This window comes from Xyrauchen texanus, chromosome 3 (genome assembly GCF_025860055.1).
Source record: "Xyrauchen texanus isolate HMW12.3.18 chromosome 3, RBS_HiC_50CHRs, whole genome shotgun sequence".
Classification (NCBI taxonomy): Eukaryota; Metazoa; Chordata; class Actinopteri; order Cypriniformes; family Catostomidae; genus Xyrauchen; species Xyrauchen texanus.
Genome location: NC_068278.1, coordinates 46,102,117 through 46,126,164, shown reverse-complemented (window position 1 = coordinate 46,126,164; position 24,048 = coordinate 46,102,117). Strand labels below are relative to the sequence as shown.

The 24,048-nt window shown below is 38.4% G+C and overlaps 2 protein-coding genes across 4 annotated transcripts; both read right to left on the bottom strand.

Moving 5' to 3' along the window:
• Positions 1-97: 97 nt before the first annotated feature.
• LOC127633515 (ankyrin repeat and SOCS box protein 12-like) lies at positions 98-7,137 on the bottom strand. Of its 3 annotated transcripts, XR_007969219.1 has the most exons (5): positions 6,484-6,545; positions 6,145-6,343; positions 5,471-6,043; positions 1,543-2,672; positions 98-1,430 (listed from the first exon to the last, which is right to left on the bottom strand). XR_007969219.1 is itself a non-coding variant. In XM_052112689.1 (4 exons), the coding sequence occupies exons 2-4, from the start codon at positions 6,332-6,334 to the stop codon at positions 2,497-2,499; spliced, it is 939 nt and encodes a 312-aa protein (XP_051968649.1). In that variant the 5' UTR covers positions 6,335-6,343; positions 7,045-7,137; the 3' UTR covers positions 98-2,496. The 3 variants fall into 3 exon arrangements, 2 of the variants coding, with proteins under 2 accessions (XP_051968649.1, XP_051968640.1); XM_052112689.1 differs by lacking the exon at positions 6,484-6,545 and adding an exon at positions 7,045-7,137 and having other exon boundaries at positions 98-2,672; XM_052112680.1 differs by having other exon boundaries at positions 98-2,672.
• Positions 7,138-8,315: 1,178 nt separating this feature from the next.
• mtmr8 (myotubularin related protein 8) lies at positions 8,316-22,371 on the bottom strand. Its single transcript, XM_052112620.1, has 14 exons — positions 22,239-22,371; positions 21,272-21,394; positions 20,090-20,252; positions 19,588-19,742; positions 17,044-17,172; positions 16,434-16,568; positions 15,784-15,916; positions 15,519-15,628; positions 15,147-15,272; positions 14,868-14,917; positions 14,325-14,525; positions 10,091-10,219; positions 9,697-9,823; positions 8,316-9,610 (listed from the first exon to the last, which is right to left on the bottom strand). The coding sequence occupies exons 1-14, from the start codon at positions 22,260-22,262 to the stop codon at positions 9,317-9,319; spliced, it is 1,899 nt and encodes a 632-aa protein (XP_051968580.1). The 5' UTR covers positions 22,263-22,371; the 3' UTR covers positions 8,316-9,316.
• Between the last annotated feature and the right edge of the window lie 1,677 nt (positions 22,372-24,048).

Sequence of the window (24,048 nt, the reverse complement as noted above, 5' to 3'; positions counted from 1 at the left end):
ATTAGATCATTGGATGCACCTTAAATTACCAAATACATGTGGATTTAGTGGAGACTAAACACAATTATTGTTTATACCACAGTTAAAACGTTGTTCATCAGTTCGGTTTTATTAAGCCAGAGGTTGTACATTATTTAAACAGGAAAATAAAAAATGGCTGAAAATAATGTGTATATCCCATTTTTATCAATGTTCTATCATTTTAAGTGGAACATCATTTCTGAAGTAGCAAGGTCTGTGTTGTTTTCTATATCTTGCTGTTGCTCTGCAAAATATTTTCATTTTGAAGGAACCCAAACCCTTTAACTGCAAAAGAAACCGAATGAACATTTTGTTCCAGCACTTTCAGATTATGTGACAGCTGTTCTGTTGAAAGAGCACATCTGCGCCAAACAAAGTATTTATAGAGACAAATACATCACAACAGAGATTAAATATATCATATTAAAATAAGAGTTAACAAGATTTTTATATCTTTCATCATGCTGTTCCTGTTAACAAAACACTTCAGGTTAGAGCATGATTTGATAAAAGCTCCAGATTCAGGGCTCCAGACTTGTGATGTCCAGTTTACGAACTAATCGTTCTTTTGAACCGGTTCTTTTCAGTGAACGAGTTGAACCAGTTCACCAAATCAGACTGAATCGTTTTGAAACAGTTTGTGTCTTGAGTCAACACTGATCCACAAGTTACTCAATCTTAACCGGTCTCTCGGATGTGCCTGACACTCCGAATCTAAATGAGCCGATAACCGGGAATAATATGATCCTACTGGTGATATCTGCTTTTGCCAACTCTTCTTTGCAATAAACCACTCCAACTAGTTCACAGATCGAACTGAACGTTAAGGTCATAAATGTTCTCGAGTCACAGTACACTTACTGAGAATCACCTCTTTCTGAGGTGTCCGACTTAATGAGAACCGATGAGCTGCTGACATTTAGCATGCGTGTGATTAAAGCTGCGTTCACAATGCCAGCGACTTTGTCGCTGTAGGTCACTAGTGGCTGGCAGTTAGGTCGCTAGTAGTGGGCATTCCCACTACTGGTTGCCTAGTAATGTTTATAAATGACATTCACGGATGCCATTCCATTGCTGTTGACAGTTTTCTTACCGCTAATAACAAACATTTTGGAGGGAAAAGACTACATATAAATGGAATTAGTACATAAAATGCTTTATATCAAAGATGAACGTGAAACAAGGCATGCTCTTTGCCATAGCGGCTGTTTATCTGCAGCGAAAGCGCAAACGCCGGTCTGTCTGGGTCCACGAAACCATTCAATCTCGGAGTCAGCACGGTGAGTACCACCGGCTGGTGCAGGAGCTGCGGCTGGATGAAGTTCCGGCAGTACTTCAGGCTTGACAGGACCCAGTTTGATGAGCTGCTGCAGAGGGCGGGTCCCCTGATCTTTCCATTACTGCAGGAGCTGAGAGAGAGAGAGAGAGAGAAGGATCACTTGAGTTCTAACGTCTTCTCTCGTATTGGCTGTCACTCCCATAAGTTGCTCTTCATTTGAATAAAGTTAAACTTGTCTCAACTTTGTTGCGTCGCTGGACACGCCCGCATCTGGTCACTAACGGTCGCGACAGCTTGTGTTTCTGGATGTCGCCAGCTCTCATTGAAAATGAATGGGATGGTGTCGCTGGCAGTGTGTACGCAGCTTAAGGGGCGAAATGTATCCCAGGACAGCAGCTCGAGTCAACAGTACAAGGAGTCGTTCATAACAGTTCTCGACTCAACAGCACACTGATCCCGGGACAGTAGCTCTCGTGCCAACTGTACGTTGAGTTGGTTGTGGCAGTTCTTGAGTCAACAGTACACAGAGTCAATCACAGCAGTTTGTGAGTCACCATGCAGCTCCTTAATCACATGGTCAGTTGATTAAGACTAGTTTATTCACTTTTTATGCTTAGACATGTGTAGAACATCTGTGTTTGTATATCAGTGTCAGTATTGGTTGCTTTAGGTGCAAAACTTTAAATGTAAGATGTGTTGTAAGATCACTGAATAAAACACTGATGACAATAAAAACCCTATATCCGCTTACACATGGCTTTATTGAATCTGTTTGTGCATGTATTCTATGAAGCCAGCTTATTAGCATCATGTATAGAAACGTCATTACGCGATGACGTAAATTAACTGGTGAATAATTTTTTTAACCGGTTCACTGAAACGAAAGGACCAGTTCATGGAAAAGAATCAGACTTCATTATTAATCACACTATGGGATCTACAAAATCAAATGAACCAGTAAAAAAAACAAAAACATTTTACAACAGTTGAATTTTGAATGAGAAATAAAAATCTCCAAATTATATTTTAAAGGGAGAACTGCTATACATTATAGTCTAATTTGAATGGCATTCGTGTAAATTAATGCATAAAGGCGTTTCAATTTAATACACTCCATAGATGCAAACTGGGGCTGATAGCAGTATGTCAAACCACCTGTGAGATTGAATAAATGCCTGTCTTGAGACTGTCCTTTACTAAAGAGGGTGCACTGGCTTGTCAGTAAACAGTGAGCCGTTTATGGGCTTGTGTTTGAGATAGTTGATGAGCCTGGGTGGAATCTCAAGAGAGCCTATAGACTTTATCCTGTTCACCTGTTTCAAGTGTTTACGGATGGCCAACCTACATTGAGATGCCAAAGACTTCGGACAACCTATCAGAAAGAGAGAAAAACAAGGATAAAAGAAAACAGTTATTTACTACATTCACAAATTATTTTTAGAGATGCACCGATCGACCGGCCAGGGACCTAGCCGATTTTCCGCATGCTCGGCCCGGACCGGTGAATGGCCGGTCAGCCTCACGTCTTACCGATTCCAAGCCGGTCCGTTTTGTTGCCAGCAGCACAGGCAATAACGTCACAGCCGCATGTAAACATGTCATTGGCGTGGGAGATCTTCACTGTGTGAGTGAAGAATACATAAAGTTTGAAATGTGTAATAATTGTAAGGCTAAAGTAAACCGTGGGGGAACCACCACAATAACTTTCGGATCAACAAACCTAATTAGACATTTATAACACCACCACCCAGCTGAAAATGCCCATTTTAAAAAAGAAGCTAAAAAGTGAAAGCGGCTAAAGCTAGCCAGAGCTCAGAGTCAGCCACAAGTCAGCAGCCTCTCCTATCATTCCTTGGTATGAGCAACGAAAATACCAAAGCAATTACGAGGAAAATTATGGAATTCATGGCCCTGGATGACCAGCTGTTCTCCATAGTTGAGGACAGAGGCTTCAGAAATCTGATAAATTTCCTCGATACAGAGTAGGAGGTACTTTCCGACGTCGCGTTGCCCGAGTTGTTTAATCTCGTGTCATGTCACACACGCCTGTTATCTGTCAAAATTTGGGTACACAAATCCGGGAGAGGGGAAGGGGGGTGCTGGATGGCAGAGGCAGGCTAAATGCATATAAATTGTGCCGTTGTGATTTAATGTATCCCACCGTGTCCAATATTAAAATCAGTGCGACACACATTGCAAAAGGCGTGGGCATTGTCGATGGCTTCGGGATATGAAATTCAATTCTTCCATCCAGCTGTTGTTAAATGTACATGAATATTTTGTTTTTTTTTCACCGGAGCACCAGCTGAGTCTTCTCCACCCCTCTACCAGTGATGCTTGATTTAACATCCTGCGTCTACTGCCTGCGCAGATATCAACAGCGCAGGGTTGTAGGCTGCCAGATTGAGGTCATAAATGATTTGTAATTTGTATGATGTGTCGATTGTGTGAGTAGGATGTGTTTCATTCAAGATCTGGCAACTGGACCACCTTGGAATAACATATTGATGTGATTATTCATATAACGTGGTTTGGGCCATACAAATTACGGGAGGTTTTTTTGGGAGAAATAACAAAACGGGAGACTCCCGGGAAAAACGGGAGTATTGACAAGTATGCAAGCCATTCCCAAAGCAGTGCTCAGTTTTACAACTGATATTTGTACATCAAGATATTTGTAAGTTGAGCATATTGGACACTTCAGTTTTTCAGATCTTTGGAATTGTTTTGTTAGACGAGTAATAAAGAGAAAAAGGTCCATTTATAAAAATAGTGGAAAATGACATCTGTAATATAAAGCAACTTATTTGCAGTTAATTGTTATTTCTACCTCTTTCTTGTCACAGAGCACTTTATTTTGAGAGTTGTTTAAGTGAGAGAAGATTCTGTAACTTAGTGCAGTTTGGGGGAAATTGTAATGTTTAATCATTTATTTTATTATGAAAATAAAATTTAGCATTGAAGAAAGGTAGATTTTGTTTGTATATGTGGTCAATAATAGTTCTTAGAAATAAAATTGAAAAAAAAAAAAATAAATAAAAAAAAAAAAATCGGTATCGGCAGGTCACACTTGCAAAAAATCGGAAATCGAAATCGGCCAAGAAAATTGCTATCGGTGCAGCTCTAATTATTTTTTAACCTTGTGCGACCCCGCATACACGTTGCATTATGGCTTCTGCTATACACAACACATACATTCATTTAAACCAACTGATATGTTCAGAAGTTAAACTTTCAACGTTCAGAGTCATTTGACAAAACAACATGGCGTTGATCACAGCAGAGTTTGTCTTTGGGAGAAATGGCAATAAAACTACACCTGGCAAAAAACCTAATTAAGTTTTATATTGAAACCTGTTTGAGTCAAAAGATTAGGGTCTCAAACTTAAAAATGGCATATCAGATAAAATTAGAGCAATTTATTGTGAAACGCCACGCTGCTAAACACAATGTACACTAATGTGTACTTCAGCCCATTTTTTTCTTTTAAATCCTATATATACTGTGCATTATCACATTGAGAATCAATGGGTTCATCCAAAAGCTGAACATTTTTGCTTTCAGAGGCTTTACATGAAGTTATGATGAAAATAAGGTGCATTTCGAACGGTTCTGAGACCAGTGCAGACAGACAGCACACTGGAGGTTAAGTAATTCACTAAGTAGGGAGCAAAGGAGCATAGTCCTCTATGCAGCTAAGTACATTTAGTCCTAAAATCCAACCAAAAGTTTAGTTTCAGGCAGCAGATAATGTTTGGCAGATCTTGGACAATGGTAATCAGTACTATGTACAATCAGTACATAGATTCAGAATTTATAATGTATCATTTTATTTTAACATGGATGGCAGTGATTGAATGATTCTGGTCAATACTTTGAATCAGAATTATTTATGATAATTTCTGATGTAATGCCTGCACTGTCTCAAAAACATGAATAACCAACACTCCAGGAAACATTTAGATTTTTAAAAATCTGACTTTCTATAGCTTGGTATTATTTAAAAATTTCACAATGTAGCCTTGCATGTTTATAAGGTGCTACTAGTTACAAATCAAAAAGGGAAATAGAAAATGGACACAAAGAGTCACGCTCGGGTTTCAGGAGGTTAAAGAATTTTCGATACAAATCACATTCTTCCCTCCTCATCTCACATTCCCTTTTTCTCACCTCGCTCTTTCAGCAGTAGTTCAACAGCTTCATTCTGTTTGGTGCTCTTCTCTATAATGAGAGTAGGCAGGTACACATTGGCCCCAAAGTCTATGAGCAGCTGAATGTATTCGACTCCACAGCCATGTCTCAAGCACAATTCCAGGACCGTCTTCTGTTGCGTTGCCTTACCGATAACCTTCTCTTCTGGACTATTATAGTTCGGATCTGCCCCGTACAACAGTAACATTTTAAAGCAGTCCAGGTGTCCATATATGGCTGACAGGTAAAGTGGTCCACTGCACACTGCAACCCCTGAAGCCCACAATGTCACCTTTGACCTGGCGTTGACCTCGGCCCCATGCTGAAGAAGATGGCGGAGGATCTTTGGATCGCCCTCCCGAGCAGCGGTGAGCACAGGTGAGCTGTTGTTCAAATGACTTCCATTAGGGTTAGCCCCAGCGCGGAGCAGGGCGAGGACACAGCTCAGGTAACGCCCACACACTGCAGTAAAAAGAGGAGTCTGGGCCTTCACATCCAGACAGTCCACCTCAGCTCCATGTGCCAGGAGTAACTGCAGGCACTTCAGGTGACCTGCATGAAAAAAGCTTAATTGTTTTACCACAAAGACAATAAAGTCCAAAGAAATCTGTAGATGCGAGATTATCGTTTACATATAGGGGCATTACTCGTACCTTTAGATGCAGCCATACGTAACGGGGTACCTGGGATACCCCAACCACTCTGCTGATTAATGCACTTCCTGTAGCGTTCTTGTGACAGCAGCTCTGCCAAGAGAAAGTGGTCATCATCAGCCACAGCTCGATTCAGCGCCAAACTTTCAGTAGCCGATTCATCCTCCTCCACAGGCCGCAGCTGGAGCATAGAGGAGAACTGCAGGAGAAACGTGTAAGCACATAAGTGTAGCTGTTTTTATTTTGCCTCTGCATGACTGTTGAGAACACCTCAATTAAAACCTATTAAGCTGCATGAAACGTGCCTATAATGCTAAAAAGTCCAAGTAGGCAACTCACTAGGTTTTGACACACAAGTCACAGTGTCCACGATGAAATGCATTCATTCCTACATTAAATTTCAGTTCACTTCTGCAAAATAACAAATCCTATATGAGGAAATAAATATTGTAATTGAGAGAATGTTTAACTGGGATAAATGTATGTGCCAGAGTTCTAAACAAGCTTTAAAACATTAAAAAATATAAGAACTTCCTGAATTCTATTTAGCATTTAGCACTAGCACAAACAACTAGCTTGACAGCTAGGAAACGAGTTTAAGCCACTAAATAACCGTAAAACTATACTATTAAATATATTTAATATGTGAATAACGTCAACTGAGACCGATACTGATCCCATATAGAAGAAAAATTACTCCATAGCTCTTAAATTTGAAGGATTTAACTCACGTATTTGTAAAAAAAAAAAAAAAAGAGCAGAGCTGGATCTGAGACTCGCTCACCCCGCGCTGCTTTCACCTAACACACACTTTAGCTATACAAACAGCTAAAAAAAAAAAAACACAGGATAAGAGAACATAACAGGTATTTCATTTGTGTGCGTGTCAAGGGCACTCACCTAGCTAATTAAAAGTACAAGACGGACGACTAATCGATCATCCAGCAGCGGAAGATATTCTGCGGGCGTCCAGAAGGGGTGCTGTGCGCACACTCGCTGCCACAGTAACAACAATCGGCTTTTGACTGATAAACCTGTTAAAGAAATAGAATAGTTTATTCACCTTCATGCCATCCAAGATGTGTAGCCCTTTTTATCTTCTACAAAACACAAACGAAGATTTTTTTATATAATGTCTTAGCTCTGTAGGTCCACACAAGGCAACTGAATGCTGACCACAACACTGAAGCTCCAAAAAATACATAAAGGCAACATAAAAGTAATCCTCATCTATTTGGGGTGAGAACAGACCAAAATATAACTCCTATTTCATGGTGCATCTTGCTATAGACCTTTTTCACACACAAATCTGTGTTTTGGAATGCGAAAGTAAACGATTGCAGCATAAACTTCAACAGCGGCAAATGGGAGTGAATGTGAGATCACAGCAATTATTATTTTCACTTACCCATTTGTTCCAAGAACAAAAGAAAAAGTTCACTATTACATTTAAATGACTTTCCAGAAAACAAATAGAGAGCAATGGATTAAGACAGACAGATGGGTGAAGATGCCAAATTACTGTCACTCTCTCAGCAGGGTAATATAACAGAAACAATAATGCTATAAACTTAAACAATATAAAATTTAAAAAAAAAAGATCATGTAAAAAAAAATTGCTAAATTTGCACTGCTAAGTAAGGCGGAAACACATCATTACAGTTTGTGAGAAAGATCCATTTCAGTCTCTAGTGAAGATCCTAATTTCAAGCTCAATTACGATTCCTTCTGCTTGACACATGCGCAGAGCTTGATGGCGCTAGGAAGTATCATCGATCTTAAAATCTACTATATTTCTTTAATGAAAACATCCATTAAAATGGTGTCAGCAGAAAAGTAGTACAAAACAGTGCACAATCAAAACAATTGTGTATAAAATTATTCGGCACAAATGATTATTACACAGACCTATTTTAGACCAAGTCTATTTTTTTTATTTATTTTTTAAACAATTGATGTAATGTAACCACAGACTGTGTAATAAATGTAGTACTTTTCAGTGGTAACATATCGCCTTTGGCACAATTATAAATTCCCTTTGGACTATTGGTTTGCTTTTATCCATTGAAAAAATATTATGTAAACAAATCACCATATGGCTTCTCAATAAACGAAGCATATTAAATTTGTATTGATCATGCAGTTCACAAAATATATATATATATATATATATATATATATATATATATATATATATATATATATATATATTTTAAGAGCACTCCTGAGATTCATAGCAGTTGGGACTATATCAATACTACATTTCTATTATACGTCCAGTAAATTATTAAAAAACACCTTTAAAAGTTCTTATTCTGCAAAAATATATAGGCAATGTAATCAAAAGTCTTGGTCAAATATAATATCTAGTCTAGGAAGTGCATTCAATTTGCAGCAATCGATAAACATGCAGTTTCCCTTTTCTCAGTACTGGTAAGATTGCAGTTTTGTTCCCTTTTACAGAAAATAAGCAATGCTTGCTGTGCTGGGCACCACAGAAAAGAAATACAAAAAGTATTTGGTGCATACAGTGACTGCCAATTTGATCCATTTCCCTTAAGAGTGTACATAAATCTCACATCAACTGCTCATGTGTCTGAATCTATCAGCATCAGGGTTCCAACTCTTTAAATGCACAGGTAAAAAAAATTTAAAAAAAAAAAATAATATATATATATATATAGTGCTGTGCTTTACATAAACATTTTTATCTGAAAAATGAAATTAAAACAAAGACATTAAAAAAACATTCAATTGAAACAGGCAGTCTAAAGCACACAATACCTCTATATGGAGAAGATTAATTTTGATAAAAATGGCAAAAACAAGAGTCGACTAGTAAGGTGATTTCTAATCACATAGGTGTATAGGCAAAGTATATGGCTTTGACCCAAGCAGTTGTCTGAATGTCTCACACACAACCCAAATTCAAGAACTGATAGAACATTTTAGGAATGTTCAAGTGAACAGATATTATAAAATGCAAATACATTTTCCTATTGCTAAAAACCACAAACAACACAGACAGAAACATACAATCACCAACTAGTATGTGGAGAGCAGCAGCTGTTTAAATAGCTGTTTTGTTTTTTGTATTATGGCCTATAAGACTACTCAGGACATTTGTTCTTCGGGGTTTCAGTCAAAATGTCCGTTTTGTTTCTATGGTGACTCAAGAAGATTCTTGCACCTCCTCTTTGAAATGCTCTGTTTCCACAGAAACAGGTTTGTCCTTAGAGGAGGTCAGATCATGTTTGGTGGCTGCTGGCTCCGCCCCTTCTGTCTCTTTGCAGTGTTCTGAATCTGGCCCCACCTCCTCCGCAGCACCATTAGTCAAAGGAGTGCAGCTTACATTTGATTGGACAACAGAAGTGGTGGGGGTCGTCTCATTTTGACTGTCCTTTTCTGCAGGTGTGTATATTGGTCCAGATGGATCAGGGAGAACCCCATCAGCAACAGCCAGCTGCTGCAAATGGATGAGGCAGAGATAGCATAAATGTAAAATTCCTTTGCACACCAGCAAAAAACTACAACTCCCACAACCCAACTTACTCTCTGGAGATCAGTCATGGTCCTCTCTCCTTCTACCTGCCTCTGCGTGAGAGAGAGTAGTCGGTCTAGAACAGACTGTCTTGGGTGCATGCCTTTGTCATAGTGGTTATACATCCCACACCAGAACCTGGGACACAAAAACACATATAAATATGGAAAATTTTTCTTAATTAACACTGCTGATCATCAGTTCTTTGTTGCTTACAGTGCAGCACTAATCAGTAAACACCACAGATTAAATAATCGAATTAATCTGGACTCACTTGCAGTATTTGGCACAAATTGAAACAAGTTTGTTTTTGTTTGCACTGAGCAAAGTAGAGTGTAAATGTATTTATTTTGCTACAAAATAAGTGGAAAGATGGTTTATCGTGTATGTGTGTTTTATCCATACTTAAAGTGCAGTGGTAAAGTGCTGGGTCTGAGTACTGAGCTCTTTAATGAACGCCGGTACAAGGGGTTTCGATACTGTTGCTGGTTCTCCAGAAGATGCGGCCACAAGGAAAACGTCTTTTCACGCAACCTAAAATCCCACACAGAGCATTAAAGCAAAGTATTTAGAACCATTCTATACTAGGAATTAAACAAACTTAAAGAGAGTATGGGTAACAATTTCAATGCCATTTAAAGGAATACAAGTTCAATACAAGTTAAGCTCAATTGACAGCATTTGTGGCATAATGTTGATAACCACAAAAAATTATTTTGACTCCATTTCAATAAAAAAAAGTATTGACAAAGAGTATTGGCACCGACTCCAGGGTGTGCTGAGTGACTCCAGCCAGTTCTCCTAAGCAACCAAATTGGCCCGGTTGCTAGGGAGGGTAGTCACATGGGGTAACCTCCTCGTAGTCGCTATAATGTGGTTCGCTCTCGGTGGGGCACGTGGTGAGTTGTGCGTGTATGACACGGAGGATAAAGTGAAGCCTCCACACGTGCCATGTCTCCACGGTAACATACGAGGACTTAAGAGCGCATTGGGCATTCCAGATTGGGGAGAAACAATTAAAAAAAAATCTAGGCTACAGTGAGGCACATAGGTCCCAGATATACGAAATTGAAGAACAAAATACTGTGATGTAATTCAGAACTAAATTTGGCCAAAAAGATAGTGTTTTTCGTTTATTTCGGTGGTTCATAACAGCTCGTGAACTTTTAGTCAAACTTCTTCCTGGCTGCTAAACACCTTTCTAATGCCATTGTTCCACATCATCAGTAGGTGTGAACAGGAGCTCCACCTACCTTGAAACCGACAGCTTATTCTGATCATTGTGTTCAGACAGGCAAGACATGAAACATGAAAACACCAGCGTACAGTTATTAGCGAGGTGGTGCAAATTTACCTATATATGTACAATCGTTCATGTAGAGACATATTACAAGAACATGTCATCCATAATTTTTTTGTTTAATTAGTCTACAAATGGAATTTGAAACCATTCACACATTTCCCCATTAACACTCTTTTTTACACCAGTCTTTGCAGTTGTAACAGTGTCATCATAAATTACAATAACAGAGTGTAATTGCTGCATTTTATGGCTATATATAGTGCGTTAGTGAATTAGAATTCAGAATGTAAACAAGACAAACTGCACATTTGTGCGTGCGTGCGTGCGTGCGTGCGTGCGGTAGCGTAGCAGTTAGCGTGCTGCGCTATGAACCTGGCGACCCGAGTTCGATTCCCGCTCATGGCTAACACCAGTGACGATTATCTGAACCGGTCCCGGGCCTCCCCTAGGTCGACTCAGCCTAAAATGAGTACATGGTGCTGTGTGTAAAACATCGCCACTGGGGAGACAAAGGCGGTCGGGCGTGGTGCTGGCCACCCACCCCCTCGTGTACTGTTCTGGCCTTCAGAGGTGCTCGCTAACAGCACTTGCCCCTACAGTCTGTTCAGGCTAAATGGGGGATCTTTGATATATATATATATATATATATATATATATATATATATATATATATATATATATATATATATATATATATATATATATATTATACACACATACACACACACTCACCTAAAGGATTATTAGGAACACCTGTTCAATTTCTCATTAATGCAATTATCTAATCAATCAATCACATGGCAGTTGCTTCAATGCATTTAGGGGTGTGGTCCTGGTCAAGACAATCTCCTGAACTCCAAACTGAATGTCAGAATGGGAAAGAAAGGTGATTTAAGCAATTTTGAGCGTGGCATGGTTGTTGGTGCCAGACGGGCCGGTCTAAGTATTTCACAATCTGCTCAGTTACTGGGATTTTCACGCACAACCATTTCTAGGGTTTACAAAGAATGGTGTGAAAAGGAAAAACATCCAGTATGCAGCAGTCCTGTGGGCTGAAAATGCATTGTTGATGCTAGAGGTCAGAGGAGAATGGGCCGACTGATTCAAGCTGATAGAAGAGCAACTTTGCCTGAAATAACCACTCGTTACAACCGAGGTATGCAGCAAAGCATTTGTGAAGCCACAACACGCACAACCTTGAGGCGGATGGGCTACAACAGCAGAAGACCCCAACAGGTACCACTCATCTCCACTACAAATAGGAAAAAGAGGCTACAATTTGCAAGAGCTCACCAAAATTGGACAGTTGAAGACTGTAAAAATGTTGCCTGGTCTGATGAGTCTCGATTTCTGTTGAGACATTCAGATGGTAGAGTCAGAATTTGGCGTAAACAGAATGAGAACATGGATCCATCATGCCTTGTTACCACTGTGCAGGCTGGTGGTGGTGGTGTAATAGTGTGGGGGATGTTTTCTTGGCACACTTTAGGCCCCTTAGTGCCAATTGGGCATCGTTTAAATGCCACGGCCTAACTGAGCATTGTTTCTGACCATGTCCATCCCTTTATGGCTACCATGTACCCATCCTCTGATGGCTACTTCCAGCAGGATAATGCACCATGTCACAAAGCTCGAATCATTTCAAATTGGTTTCTTGAACATGACAATGAGTTCACTGTACTAAAATGGCCCCCACAGTCACCAGATCTCAACCCAATAGAGCATCTTTGGGATGTGGTGGAACGGGAGCTGCGTGCCCTGGATGTGCATCCCACAAATCTCCATCAACTGCAAGATGCTATCCTATCAATATGGGCCAACATTTCTAAAGAATGCTTTCAGCACCTTGTTGAATCAATGCCACGTAGAATTAAGGCAGTTCTGAAGGCTGAAAGGGGTCAAACACAGTATTAGTATGGTGTTCCTAATAATCCTTTAGGTGAGTGTGTATATATATATATATATATATATATATATATATATATATATATATATATATATATATATATACAGACACACACATACATACATACACACAGTACTGTGCAAGATGTTTCACAAAAGCATTTGTCTTAAGATGGTTATTTATATCTTCAGCTTTAGTGTGTCAATAGGAAATATAAATGAGACTCCCAAACATTCCTTTTGCAAATAAAAAAGATTAGAATAGAAGAACAGGGAGCCCTGCAACAGATGTCATGGCCCCCACAAAGCCCCCCGCTGAACATTGTGTCAGTCTGAGATTGCATAAAGAGACAGAAGCAATTGAGACAGCCTAAACAGATTTTACATCTCCAAGAAGCTTGGAACATCCTATCTGCCAACAGCCAACGAATACTGTGTCAGGTATACCTAGGAGAATTGGTGCTCTTTTAAATGCAAAGGTGGTCACACAAATATTGATTTAGATTTTTTATGTTTACTGGACTTTGTTTGACATTAAGTGATAAATTAAAACTATGTCATTATTTTTGAAGAAATCCTTACTATGCAACATTTTGTCTAAACCTTTTGCACAGTACTGTATATATTACTTTAAATCATAATCTAGTGTGCATTCTACTCATAGAATGAGGCATAAAGTCATTGATAACACATTTTAATGTCACATTAGTTAAGGTTTCACTTAGTGTCCTCATATTTAAATGCTCCTCTAAACACCTCCCACAGCAGTGTGGCAGGTGTCTGAATGTTTGTGAACAGTATGCCGTTGCTCGAATGTTTTGAATTTATATTTTACCCCTGAATGAAGAACAAAGAAGAACTTCTGTTGAAGTATATTGGGGCCTTTACAATGGAAGTGAATGGGGCCAATGTTTAGAGCATTTAAAGGCAGAAATGTGAAGCTTATACATTTGATAAAAGCACTTACATTAATTCTTCTGTTAAAGCTTGTCTATTATTTAAGATGTAAAGATGTTACAATTTTCAGTCATTTTAGGGTTTGTTGACATAACATTGTCATGGTAACAATGTTGTAAAATTGTCTATAACTTAACACAGAAAAGGTTAGTAGGCAATTTTAATATGCATATTTGTCTTGTGGCTATCCTTTTGAAACAGCAAGAATTTTTACATTCTCGGATTGGCCTCCATTCACTTCCATTGTAAGTGCCTCACAGAAACCTCACTTGTTTTAAGAAAAGGAGGAGCAAGTCATACATTTTACACTGGGTTGTGGTAAACAATATTTTGCCACAATGGTGTCGATTGAGTTTAATTTCTATTGACCCCAGAATGTTCCTTTAAGAACATATGCTTTTAATGTTGAAGTGTACACATTACATAATAATGGTTTTCATTTATAAATGTGTGTGTTCTTTAAGTTTTCCTCACTTCATTTCCAGCCTCTCTTTCTGACAGTTGCCGATAAAGTTTCCATACTGGCAGGCATACACCTCGTCATGGATTTCTATGAGGTAACGTTCATTGAACTCAAACGCGCAGGGGAACTGTTCTGATAGCTGCCACACACTCTCCAGGAACTGGGTAAACACAGGAGACACTTCCTTTGGGTCAGTGTCCAGATGGCCACACCTAAATCAACAAATGCACAATAAATGTAACAGCAAACTGCTTACACTTTTAACCTAGCATCAGCAATTAAGTCTTTTATATTTTAAGCAATTAACAACATTATAATTACTTTTATAATAGACAAATAAAATTGCATACAAAGATAATCGTCACATATTTTAGCAACGATCAAAATAAAATGGCAATAATAATTCGTTTTAATTTTCCTTTGGTTTAATATTTTGTACAGTTACTACTATTAAAAGCTGTTATGTTATTTTGATGGTTATGTACCATTATTAAGAGATACAGTTTGGATTTGGAAACTGAACTGAACTATTTAATGGCAGTAAAGATTCTTACCTGTGACTAAATTTATGACCAAAAGATATCCACTCCTTTTCTATCAAAACCTGTAAAAACGAAAATTGTAAAATGTCTGAGAAATACTTCTACATTTCAATAAAGAAAATATTATTCATAAATTCAAGACAAGGCCAGAGATTCTACACTTTACCATCAGAATAAATGTAAATGTGGAGGAGGATACAGGACTAAAATAATGTGACCATTTAAATAATATGAAACATTAAAATGAAATAGGAATATTTGTTGACTTGTTACAGGGTCATTAGGTCTTACCAGGAGTCCTTTGAGTGTTCTGTAGTATGGGTCCAGCAGTATGCAAGCCAGAGAGCACACCTGTGCAGTTCTGTCCCATCCATCCGAACAATGCACTAGCACACTCGCCCTCTCCTCAGAAACGGCCTACAACACACATTTATATTTAATCATTAAGCTAAACTTTTTGCACTTGTAGAATAAAAAAATGTGAAATATTTTACTTATGAACTATTATTCCAAATGAGGATGTCCCCAAAGGGAGGTTTTCCCAGATTTAGCTAATTAAGTTTTAGCTAAGTATGAAAACACTTGAGCAGGGAATATCAGGAATAACTGTAGATAATTAGTCTTGTTTTGTCTCCCATGCAATTATGGGTTGGAAATTAGTACCTTGGCAAGGAACAAGCCTGCATCCATTACAGATTTGATGTGCCTCAGCCAGCCTGAGTTTTCAAGCCCTATTAGATAGTCACTCATAGATGGGGACTTCAATGAACACACTGGAAGCACATAGATACAACCAAACATAACCTTACATGCTCCCAATTAAAAAGGTGCAACCAACACACAACCATTCAACCAAGGTAAAAACATTAATCAGCTTATGTTATTGCTCAGTCTGCAAATTGCACTATAAAAAAATGTATCCTCTCACCCTCCAGCAGTTTCTGAAGGCTGCTTCTCATGATGTGGATGTTTTCAATCCCTTGGAAGTGGAATCTGATATTGGAGTAGTTGTCCTCGTTCTCATAGCCTTTACCAGCTGCACGGTTAGCCATTGCGTTCAACTGACAAAGACACATATACATAGATGAATCTCTACAAGGTCAGGTCAGGTCAAGTCAAGGTTTACTGTCATTGCTCTCCTACAGAACAAGAAAATGAATGACTGCTAATTGTAATAACAGTAAATGCTAGTTTAAAGTAATAGCAATTATATTGTTTGAATATGTCTCTATATAGAGAACACAAAAAATATATATAAACAACACATATGAACTACAGTGTACAGTATAGTGCATTACTGCACCAAGTACAGACAGACCTTTGTAACTTGAATTTCATGGTTAAGATAGCAGATCCTAAAGTTGTGTTCACTACACAAAAAGAAGATAGTTGGAGTCAGATGTCAGAGGTGGATCCCACCATCCACATGAGTCTACTACATTTACACCAGAGCAGTTGGGATTGAAAGTTTAAGGATGAACATGACCAGATCTATGCCTGCCAGTACGGAATCTTTATCCTAGACTTGTGTCCTCTTATGTTTATAGAAACGTTAAGGTAAAAGGTTAAATGTCGCACCTTAGGCCGTGTGTCCACTACATATATAAAAGGACAGTTGGGGTTCGCTTGGCTGATGGCCTGAAGCATCTGCTCGTCTTCCACGCAGCGCGAGTTCAGACCGGACAATGGCTGACTGCAGCGACAGATCGCAGCCTGAGTAATACGACATGCAAATAACAATAAGGTTATCATTAAGTTCACAGCTTTCACATCCCTGCATAAACCTACATCTATCCAAAACAGCAATATGTGATTAATTATCGTACTGTGTGAAATTAGCTCTCCTCCAAAAACAAAAGTCAGCTGCCTTGCTGCCTACATTCTACATAGACAGCTATCTTTAACCCTTCCTTGGTTTTGCGGGTCATTTTGACCCATTTTTAAAATGGTTCTAAATGGGTCCGAAAGTTCTGCAAGGCCAAGGAACGGTTAAAGCAGCATAACTAATATGGAATCTCATAAGTAACTGATTTGGAACACTATAGATTGCGAGCATTACATAAATAGCACTTCTCAGACAAAGAACACAAGTCAATTTTTATTTATATTTTTTTTATTGATACTTCGCAATATTATATCGAATTTATAAAATCAACATTTCTCTCATTTTGTGTGTGTGTGTGTATACCTTTGTATCTTTGTGATAGTAAGATAGAGCAGGCAGTCTGCCCCGGCTCCTAAACTTGGCACTGCCTGTTACCGTAGCCAGGTTGGCGCTTTTGGGGAGTCCTAGGACAGATGGATAAGTGCTGCAGATCTGAATTAAAGACAGACCAAAACATTTGAAAAATATCCATGGGAATGCCAGGAAACATACAATAAAAACCAAGCAGCTCTTTGAATTAAAGAACATATATATTCAGTTTAATTTTCAGGGGTCTTGTTCAAGTCAAGTGGTTTTTATTGTCGTTTCAACCATATACTGTTAGTACAGTACACAGCGAAACGAGACAACGTTCCTACTTTATATACAGTGAGGAAAATAAGTATTTGAACACCCTGCTATTTTGCAAGTTCTCCCACTTAGAAATCATGGAGGGGTCTGAAATTGTCATCGTAGGTGCATGACCACTGTGAGAGACATAATCTAAAAAAAAAAAATCCAGAAATCACAATGTATGATTTTTTAACTATTTATTTGTATGATACAGCTGCAAATAAGTATTTGAACACCTGAGAAAATCAATGTTAATATTTGGTACAGTAGCCTTTGTTTGCAATTACAGAGGTCAAACGTTTCCTGTAGTTTTTCACCAGGTTTGCACACACTGCAGGAGGGATTTTGGCCCACTCCTCAACACAGATCTTCTCTAGATCAGTCAGGTTTCTGGGCTGTCGCTGAGAAACACGGAGTTTGAGCTCCCTCCAAAGATTCTCTATTGGGTTTAGGTCTGGAGACTGGCTAGGCCACGCCAGAACCTTGATATGCTTCTTACAGAGCCACTCCTTGGTTATCCTGGCAGTGTGCTTCGGGTCATTGTCATGTTGGAAGACCCAGCCTCGACCCATCTTCAATGCTCTAACTGAGGGAAGGAGGTTGTTCCCCAAAATCTCGCAATACATGGCCCCGGTCATCCTCTCCTTAATACAGTGCAGTCGCCCTGTCCCATGTGCAGAAAAACACCCCCAAAGCATGATGCTACCACCCCCATGCTTCACAGTAGGGATGGTGTTCTTGGGATGGTACTCATCATTCTTCTTCCTCCAAACACGGTTAGTGGAATTATGACCAAAAAGTTCTATTTTGGTCTCATCTGACCACATGACTTTCTCTCATGACTCCTCTGGATCATCCAAATGGTCATTGGCAAACTTAAGACGGGCCTTGACATGTGCTGGTTTAAGCAGGGGAACCTTCCGTGCCATGCATGATTTCAAACCATGACGTCTTAGTGTATTACCAACAGTAACCTTGGAAATGGTGGTCCCAGCTCTTTTCAGGTCATTGACCAGCTCCTCCCGTGTAGTTCTGGGCTGATTTCTCACCTTTCTTAGGATCATTGAGACCCCATGAGGTGAGATCTTGCATGGAGCCCCAGTCCGAGGGAGATTGACAGTCATGTTTAGCTCCTTCCATTTTCTAATGATTGCTCCAACAGTGGACCTTTTTTCACCAAGCTGCTTGGCAATTTCCCCGTAGCCCTTTCCAGCCTTGTGGAGGTGTACAATTTTGTCTCTAGTGTCTTTGGACAGCTCTTTGGTCTTGGCCATGTTAGTAGTTGGATTCTTACTGATTGTATGGGGTGGACAGGTGTCTTTATGCAGCTATCGACCTCAAACAGGTGCATCTAATTTAGGATAATAAATGGAGTGGAGGTGGACATTTTAAAGGCAGACTAACAGGTCTTTGAGGGTCAGAATTCTAGCTGATATACAGGTGTTCAAATATTTATTTGCAGCTGTATCATACAAATAAATAGTTAAAAAATCATATATTGTGATTTCTGGATTTTTTTTTAGATTATGTCTCTCACAGTGGACATGCACCTCACGATGACAATTTCAGACCCCTCCATGATTTCCAAGTGGGAGAACTTGCAAAATAGCAGGGTGTTTAAATACTTATTTTCCTCACAGTAGGTATGCTATTTAGTCTGTGTAGTCTCATGTGGTTTTGGGTTGAAACATATTTACTAACCATATTTATAATTATGGTCAGTTGATATATATATGTGTGTGTATATTATATATTTATTAATCTATAATTTCACACTGGACTGTCAACATATTCTCCTCAATACAACTACTGTATATATATTTCATATACTCTTTACTTATTGTATTGTATATTGTGTATTCTATATTGTGTGTATTGTTTACTGTACATTGTATATAATTACTGTGTTGTGTAAGTATGTGTACATTTGATATGTAAATTGTGTTGTGTAAATATGTTGTTTACTGTAATTGGTATATGTCTCGTCACTGTCATGACTGCTATGTTGCTCTGAACTGCACACAAGAATTTCACCTACTGTTGCACTTGTGTACATGGTTGAGTGACAATAAACTGATTTGATTTGATATATAATACTCATATAGCTTTAAAACAAGACATGGGTAAGTAAATGATGACAAAATTTTCATTATGATTAAGAATTTGGCTGTTGTGAAATGGTCCTAAACAGGAAGTACCAATTTACAAATTGGTCGAGTCATGGAAAGATGCTACCTCATAGTTCCTGTTGAGTTCACTGATCTCCCAATATTCATTGGAGAGGCCCATCCTGCTAAAATCATTCGCCACATTGATGAGTTCCCAACCCTGCCGCCTGTCCTCCTCACTTTGGTGCGGATTATATAGGAAAGCATACAACTCCTCTTTGACTGAAATGAAACAAAAGCATAGTTAGTAAAGTCTGTGGACATACAGGTGTCAGTCTGTGAGACATCTAACTGCATTTTTTTTGTATGAAATAAAAAACACCAAGATGATCAGTGAGCTGGACTGTTAGTTAGATGTTAGGAGAAATTACAGCCTCAGTCACAATTCACTTTCACTGTGTGGAATAAAGATGAAATGAAAGTGAATGGTGACCAAGGCTGTCATTCTGCCTAAGAATGTCTCAGGTGGGGACTTTAATAGTATAGCTATATCTGTTCAATAAAAAAAATACAATTGTTCTCCTGAACACTGAACTTACCAACACAGTAAATCATCAGTCTGTGTGTACCTGGTTTAGAGAGGCGCAGCAGTGACTGGTAGACATCCTGACACTCTCTCTCTCTTTGGAACATCAGATGAAGCTGCTGAAAGGTTTTGCAGTGAATCAGTAGTGGACAGCCAGATGTGGTTAGTGAAGGCTTCTCTACAGATGCAATGTGATGATGTAGTACCTTTAACACACAGGTTTGATACAACCACTGTTATCAGATTTACCTAGATGTGTATTTCTAACAGACTTGACAACAGATGACATTTATGTTACAATGATGCCATTTAATGAAAGAATGCCAAGACATCCTGTGGGTTTAAAGCAAGTCTCACCAGTATGAGTAGATTTCATCATACACTTATCCTCATGCCATCCCAGATGTGTATGACTTTCTTTCTTCTGCAGAACACAAACTTTTAGAAGAATATCTCAGCTTTGCAGGTTCTCGCAATGCAAGTGAGCGTGTAACAAAAGTTTGAAGCTCCAAAATGCTCATAAAGGCAGCATAAAAGTTATCCATATGACTTCAGTGGTTAAATGTATGTCTCTGAAGCGATATGATAGGTGTGGGTGAGAAACAGAACCATTTTTATGTCTTTTATACTATAAATTCTGCTCCCTGCCCAGTGGGGGGCAATATGCATAAAGAACGCAAATCGGTCAAAAAAAAGAGGACCCACACAGCTGAAATATTTTTCTAAAAATATTTGTTTGTGTTCAGTAGAAGAAAGATATTTACATCTGAGATGGCATGAGGGTGAGTAAAAGATATGAATTTTAAATCTTGGATAAACTATTCCATTAAGGTTAAAGTGTGTAATTTTTGCACCACTAGCATCAGCAAAAAGGAATTGCAAAAAACTTTTTTTTTCAAACAATTCCAGAAAACTTCCATTCGTTAAACAAACAGACAGTCTCGCCCCAAACTAAGACACTTGGTCGAGCCAATGTTTCTGTGACAAACCATCACAGAGCCACAGTCTTACACTTTTAGCTGAAATCAACCTAGAAATTGGCTTACTCATAATGGAGTCTGCATATTAGCCTAGGATGTGAGAAATTATTTTTATTTAACATTGAAAAAATGTAAGCTTTAAGTGGAAGACCCTGGCAAATATGATCCATTATGTTCTCATTGGTTATACCAACAGCTAACTTTGCAGCTGCGTAAACATGCCATCCAGTCCCATGCTACATTACCCATGTTTCTTCACGGATGTTGTCGGTTTGTTCCACATAGATAAGGTGAGTAGCGGTCAGGTATAGAGTGCCCAGTGTAGACTTCTTTTCTGTGTACCTGTTCAGTAGTTTCACATACTCCACCTGCAGAAATCCAATGAAAATTGCATTAGTGCAGTAACTATAAGCTCAATTGTCTTTAGCAAATGACTATAGGGGTTAATCTGACACAATAAAGTGGGATTTTATGCTTGTGCCCTCTCTGGGAGCAGAACCCATCATCTAGTCTATGTATAACAAACACAATGGAGAGGAAATCCTACAGGACCTCTTAAGACTACACTTTACACACTGTCAGCACGTCCTGTTTTTCTAGTGACAGTACAGCCTGTGTCACTACATTTTGTCGTTTTGGTTACTGAGTGACAAGCAATGAAACATCATTATGACATAAGATGCCACTTCAGCAATAAAGATGAGATTTAGCTAGAGTCAAAGTCTGACACATTCTGCTTGTTTAAAGGCCTGAGATTATTTTATTCCCACCCGATGAACTATGCTACTACCCTGACAGTTATGTATGACACTTAAATCAGAAGGAAACATGAAAAGAGTCTTCGTGAAGTGAACAGGATTACATAGATCCTTAGATCTTTGATCAGTTTGGATCAGATCACTTTGGGGCTCAAATCCATAACAAATCCAATGGGTCCAGAGTTCCTGCAGCATTGCTGATTCAACATCTCACAACCTCAAAGTTGTCCCCTGCAGCAAACATGAATTTCTAAACATTTTGATGAATTTAACAGTCCACAAAGTAAAGACATATTAAAACCTGATCACACCGCCGCATGTTCCCCCCGACTGGAAGTACATTTAAACGCTGACTCTTGCATTTAGTTTGTAGTTGCCATTCAAATGTATCTTTGAGAGTCTGGCACAAACTTTGCCAACTTAACTTGAGCACCACCAGTTGAATCAGCCCTACCTTTGGCGTTATTATGTGCTCCATATTCTCGGTCGGTTATCATCCAACTGTCCAAGTTAAACTTTCGTTGCATATGTGTATAGCAGTATTCATGTTTTACAGGAAATCGTTCTGTGTTGTTGCGTTCCTCCCCTGCTACGAGAACTACAATCATGTCAGCTGACATAAATATCGCGAGACTTCAAAACTTCTAAAGCTATTTGTTTTACTTTTTCTCCAAATAACGAATTCTCATGTTATTTCCCTGACGTCTAGATTTTTTATGTATTTTTTACTTTTTAAATGTAAAAAAAATAATAGTAGTAATAGTAATAATAATAATAATAAAACAGTAAAGTCTGTGGGCAGGCTTCTCTCTGTATGGTTACATTTCTTTACGTGTACACGGTCCAATTAGCTTGTGGGTCAATTTGACTAATTTAAGTTATCTGCAATATTGGTAAACAAATGATGTTCTACTTGACATTTTGTGACATATTTGAGGTCTTGATGTTTGTTTTCAGTACACTTCACCAAAACTTACACTACGAAATAAAGCAAAGAATCATGTAAAACCCAGTAAACCTTGAGATTATTGTCACATTAGAACAAAATATATAAATATAAGCACATACGTATAAACTAAATTGAACAAAAATCTATTTTTTTTTTCTATTTTAATTAAACATTTCATTAACAAATCTTATTGTTAACGTAAGCACATGGGTGCTTCCTGCAAATGTAATTGCTCACATTTACAAAATCAGGCGATTATGTTAACCCAGCAAAGAAAGACAACAGAATGGGGTTAATTACTGTCTGTGGCAATCAGTGTGGTGTCGTAACTGTATATTTGAGAAGACACTGATGGATAAAAACATGGTACACCTAAAAAATAAATCTTCAGGTTTTGGTTTTATTCCTCTTCCAACAGTATGTACAAAACAATTCAAAGCCAATATTTTTAAATCCTATGTAAATTAATTCTTATTTTAACTAATAAACTTTCCATTTTTTAAATTTTGAAAGAAAATTCAAAAGTGTCTGATAAATGGTCTATGCGTTTTTGTCCAAAAAGCAACTGATGGAGTTTGAATTTAACATCAGACGTCTTCTTTGGGACCACTTTTGCTAGCAAATCTGTAGTCTTCATTGTCCTGCTGCAATGTCTATTTTTCCAGCCTGTTGTATTAGTATTAATTTATCACCCCTTATTTATTTTAGATACAGTTCCTATACAGTATATTGTTATTTACACAGGGCAAATCTACTATTTATTCAATCTACTAATCGCATTTTAATGGATATAATTTATTACAGATGGCAGTTATGCGAGTAATCAAGGTATAAACATCAACAGTAACAAGATCAAACTGAAATTCACTTTTTAACACTTCTGTGTACAAATTAGTAAAAATGTGTAACAAATAAGTTTTGCCTTAAGAACAGGTGGTGCAACCAAATTAAGCACTGACTTCGTTACAAACTAACTAGTAGCCTAGTTACTAAGCTCTTAGTGTGAACTTTATGTCCCAACTTACATGAGAACTTAAGCACAGCTGGTGCAACCCTACCCTGGTGCTCAGAGCTCTGTAGCGTCGGCAGAAAGCAACAGTTCAAAAAGGTAATGGACAGGGTGAGCGGGATCCAGATAAATGATAAACGAAAAGTTTTTTGCTCACATCCATATTCGATTCTGTTTCCCGGTGCTTTAAAAACTGGCACAGTCATCCAAGTTCGTTTAAAATTGGTGAAATGTTCTTTTTTCTTGGTTTGACAAACTTGTCGCACATACTTTTCGGCAAATCGCTTCTTCTTTCCCCACCGGGCT